The 5,011-nt window shown below is 48.6% G+C and overlaps 1 protein-coding gene across 1 annotated transcript; it reads left to right on the top strand.

Moving 5' to 3' along the window:
• The first annotated feature begins 536 nt into the window (after positions 1 to 536).
• Positions 537 to 1,118, top strand: LOC147966414 (uncharacterized). Its single transcript, XM_087530824.1, has one exon. It carries the CDS (start codon positions 537 to 539, stop codon positions 1,116 to 1,118), a length of 582 nt encoding a protein of 193 aa, XP_087386950.1.
• The last annotated feature ends 3,893 nt before the right edge of the window (positions 1,119 to 5,011 follow it).

Below are 5,011 nucleotides of genomic sequence, written 5' to 3'. Positions count from 1 at the left end.
GCCACTCCCCAACCACCCGCCAAAACTTAAATGCGACCCGTTGTTCCTATTTGTAAAAGTGGGAAAATATATTTCAACCTAAAACTTGCCTTGGAGTAAACGCTCGATTTCGTGATTGTTACTGTTTTCAATTAATAAATTTATATTTTCAAGGTGGTACTAATTCCTCAAAGTTTCATGTTACAAATTTCATGGTATTATTTAGAGCAACTCCAACGGGCCGATCTAAACGGACGGTGTTTTTGTCCGCTTTTTGTCCGTTTGGCTCGGCCGCCCGCCCGCCGTCCGTCCTCTTTTAGTTTTGGGTCAGTAGTGCGCCCAACGGGCCGACCCATTTTCATGACCGCGCGCGTTTAACATCGTGTCGTCGCCCTGATTTTGACGCTCCAGCACGCGGGAAAGGTTCGCGCGTGCTGGTTTTGGCGCTCCAGCGCACGGGAAAGGTCCGCGCGCGCGCCGCGGCAGGCGCTCGCTATAAAAGAAGGCGCTCTCTCCACACTCTATCGGCCGCCCACTCTCGCCGCCTCTGTGCCACCATGTCGATCCGCCGCCTACGCGCTTCGGATTTTCGCGGAGTCCGCGAGCGCCGCTCCGGCGCCTTCTCCGCCGAGATCTGGTTTCGCGAGAAATGTCTCGCCCTCGGCACCTTCGACACCGCAGAGGAGGCGGCCCGCGCGCACGACGCGGCGGCGTGGCACCTCCTGAGGCCTCGTCGGGATATGAATTTTCCCAACGTGTCGAGCCAGCGGGCGCAGGATCTGGCGCCTCTCCCGCGGCTTTTCACCGACGAGGATCGTCGTGTCCACCGGAGACGGCAGCGTCGCCTCGCCATCGCAGAGAAGGACGTGGAAGCCTTGGTGCTGTGGCGTGGAGGCTACCCGCAGGACATCGTCGACGAGCGCCAGTTCTACAAGCAATTGAGATCGGAGAGGGACGCGAGGAGGAGGGAGCGAGCCGCCTATCGGGAGGACAAGCGTTCGCGGAAGCAGGCAGCTCAATTGAAATTGAAGCTACGAGAAACGGCGGGTTGGGACTTTGAAGACGAGGCGTATGCTGACGCCTACATTCAGACATCGGAGGAGGACATTACCGAGTCGAAGTCAGAAATCGACGAGTAGTGGTCTTTTCTTTTTATCTGTGTACGCTAGAATTATCTATGTATCCATTTTTATCTGAAAAAATGGTTGGCGGCGTCGGCGACGTGGCAGGCGGACGAGGGTGTGTATCCAATGTGCCACCGACCAGCGGGCCCGGTGAGGAAAGAGGGTGAGCGCGCGCGCGTCCGTCTCGTGTCCGCGCCGACGCAGATTCGGCTCAAAAATGGGTCTGAAATGGGTCGCCCGCGGACGAAAAACGGACGCGCGTCCGTTTGGGTCGGCGCGTTGGGCCGCCACTTTTGTACGCGCCGGCCCAAACGGACGCGGGCGGACAAAATGGGTCGCCCCATTGGAGTTGTTCTTATTTCTAGGAAAACCGATCGATAAATTTTATTATATTAATCTCCAAATTATCCTCTTCTAAAATAACTGAGATTTTGATGATATTAACTTTGGAGACGAAAGACATAAAAGTATAATTAATCATCGTAGTTTTATCAACATAGTAAATGCCTGACACACACGGGAGACAATTCAACCTGTTTGGCAATCAATGCTTGACATGGGACCACACGGTTATATCACTGCATGCATGGTCATGATGAGTATGCATTCATAGTACATATTATATCGTAGTTTTGTAATGAAAAAATAGTGCTTATTGCTAGAGATATGGTATTCTGGACATATTTAAGGTTTGTATTAGTTAATTTGTATTATCAACCACTCAACCTTGATCATGTAATTTTATATGTACACTTAATCAAACGTTATTTGTACTAAGTCTTTGTAGCTACATCTTTTATTTTACCTTTCCACTGTAAGTTGCCTGGCAAGTTCATATTCCTTCATTTTCAATCAACTCTCAGTTGAAAACATGCACCACTTTATCAGTCACTGCAGCAATTAAATGCATCGTCCAGTAAATTTAATGAGTATAAACAGCTTTTTACTGTTGGCATATACGCAGAGCGTTATATTATGAAATTGATGTCAATTTATTGAAAAGTTGCATCGATCCTCAAACAAAGGACGAGTGGCTTTGATTCTGGTGGGTGTCGTCGCCGTGTGCTCTTCGTCTGCATCCCATATCCATGTTACTACTCTAAGGCTGGTCATAGTGGGGAGTAATTTATACTAGTGTCATGCATATGATACTAGTCTAAGTTACTACCTTCATAGTGCAAAGTAACGTACTACTAGTGTTATAGATGACTTCATTTATTAGTTTGTACACTCATTTTTTTTGGGAAGCGCTATGTTACAGTTACATATTATGTTACTCTAAACACCTCCCTCCTCATTAACTAAATGCCACATAAGCAAAAATTTCTTGGAGTCCACTATGTTACTACTTAAGTTACTCCCACTATGACTAGCCTAAGAAGTTACTCCCCACTATGGGTAGTCGAAGAAAAAAAATAGTATATCCTAGAGAACCGTGTACATGATTGGATTTTGATGATGACATTGTCGACCTAGGACCACATGCGGCAAAATTTTGTGTTTTGACCCTTTTCTGAAACCTATTCGAGATCCGACCCTAGTTTGAAAAAATTCCGAGATCTGACCCTTTTGCTACCGCCATGGTCCATGGCGGTAGGGTGTAACAGCCTACCGCCAGGGACCTTGGCGGTAGGAAACATCCCTACCGCCAAACATACTGGCGGTAGCCTGTACAACCCTACCGCCAAGGTGCTTGGCGGTAGGCATGAGCACGCACTTGTTGGGTAACGTAGCAGAAATTCAAAATTTTCTACGCATCACCAAGATCAATCTATGGAGTAATCTAGCAACGAGGGGAAGGAGAGTGCATCTACATACCCTTGTAGATCGCTAAGCGGAAGCGTTCAAGTGAACGGGGTTGATGGGGTAGTACTTGTCGTGATCCAAATCACTGATGATCCTAGTGCCGAACGGACGGCACCTCCGCGTTCAACACACGTACAGCCCGGTGACGTCTCCCATGCCTTGATCCAGCAAGGAGAGAGGGAGAGGTTGAGGAAGACTCCATCCAGTAGCAGCACAACGGCGTGGTGGTGGTGGAGGAGCGTGGTACTCCAGCAGGGCTTCGCCAAGCACCGCAAGAGACGAGGAGGGAGAGGTGTAGGGCTGCGCCAAGAAGGAGAGGAACTCGTGTGTCTTGGGCAGCCCAAACCTCAAGTATATATAGGGGGAGGGGAGGGGCTGCGCCCCCACCTAGGGTTCCCTCCCTAGGGGTGGCGGCAGCCCCCAGATCCCATCTGGGTGGCGGCCAGGTGGAGGGGAGAGGGAGGCGCACCAGGCATGGGCCCTAAGGCCCATCTGCCCTTAGGGTTTGCCCCCCTTCCTCCCCTTAGGCGTCTTGGGCCCTTGTGGGGGGGGGGCGCACCATTCCACCTGGGGCTGGTCCCCTCCCACACTTGGCCCATGCAGCCCTCCGGGGCTTGTGGCCCCACTTGGTGGACCCCCGGGACCCTCCCGGTGGTCCCGGTACGTTACCGATAAACCCCGAAACTTTTCCGGCGACCAAAACAGGACTTCCCATATATAAATCTTTACCTCCGGACCATTCCGGAACTCCTCGTGACGTCCGGGATATCATCCGGGACTCCGGACAACATTCGGTAACCACGTATATCTATTCCTTATAACCCTAGCGTCATCGAACCTTAAGTGTGTAGACCCTACGGGTTCGGGAACCATGCAGACATGACCGAGACGTTCTCCGGTTAATAACCAACAGTGGGATCTGGATACCCATGTTGGTTCCCACATGTTCCACGATGATCTCATCGGATGAACCACGATGTCGAGGATTCGATCAATCCCGTATACAATTCCCTTTGTCTAGTGGTACGATACTTGCCCGAGATTCGATCATCGGTATCCCGATACCTTGTTCAATCTCGTTACCGGCAAGTCTCTTTACTCATTCTGTAACACATCATCCGGTGATCAACTTCTTGGTCACATTGTGCACATTATGATGATGTCCTACCGAGTGGGCCCAGAGATACCTCTCTATTTACACAGAGTGACAAATCCCAGTCTCGATTCATGCCAACCCAACAGACACTTTTGGAGATACATGTAGTGTACCTTTATAGCCACCCAGTTACGTTGTGACGTTTGGCACACCCAAAGTATTCCTACGGTATCCGGGAGTTGCACAATCTCATGGTCTAAGGAAATGATACTTGACATTTAGAAAAGCTTTAGCATACGAACTACACGATCTTTGTGCTAGGCTTAGGATTGGGTCTTGTCCATCACATCATTCTCCTAATGATGTGATCCCGTTATCAACGACATCCAATGTCCATGGTCAGGAAACCGCAACCATCTATTGATCAACGAGCTAGTCAACTAGAGGCTTACTAGGGACATGGTGTTGTCTATGTATCCACACATGTATCTGAGTTTCCTATCAATACAATTCTAGCATGGATAGTAAACGATTATCATGAATAAGGAAATATAATAATAACCAATTTATTATTGCCTCTAGGGCATATTTCCAACAGTCTCCCACTTGCACTAGAGTCAATAATCCAGTTCACATTGATATGTGATTAACACTCAAGGTCACATCCCCATGTGACCAACACCCAAAGAGTTCTGGGTTTGATCATGTTATGCTTGTGAGAGAGGTTTCAGTCAACGGGTCTGCAACATTCAGATCCGTATGTACTTTGCAAATTTTTATGTCATCTTGTAGATACAACTACTACGCTACATTTGGAGCCATTTCAAATAACTGTTCTACTTGGAGCTATTCCATTATACGTATCTGGTATCTCTACTCAGAGCTATCCGGATAGGTGTTAAGCTTGCATCGACGTAACTCTTTACGTCGAACTCTTTATCACCTCCATAAACGAGAAACATATCCTTATTCCTCTAAGGATAATTTAGACCGCTATCTGGTGATC

The sequence above is a fragment of the Triticum urartu genome, chromosome 6A (assembly GCF_056163025.1).
Source record: "Triticum urartu cultivar PI428250 chromosome 6A, HENAU_Tu73, whole genome shotgun sequence".
Taxonomy (NCBI): Eukaryota; Viridiplantae; Streptophyta; class Magnoliopsida; order Poales; family Poaceae; genus Triticum; species Triticum urartu.
The sequence above is the reverse complement of the archived record's forward strand: the minus strand, read 5'-3'. Positions and strand labels throughout refer to the sequence as shown.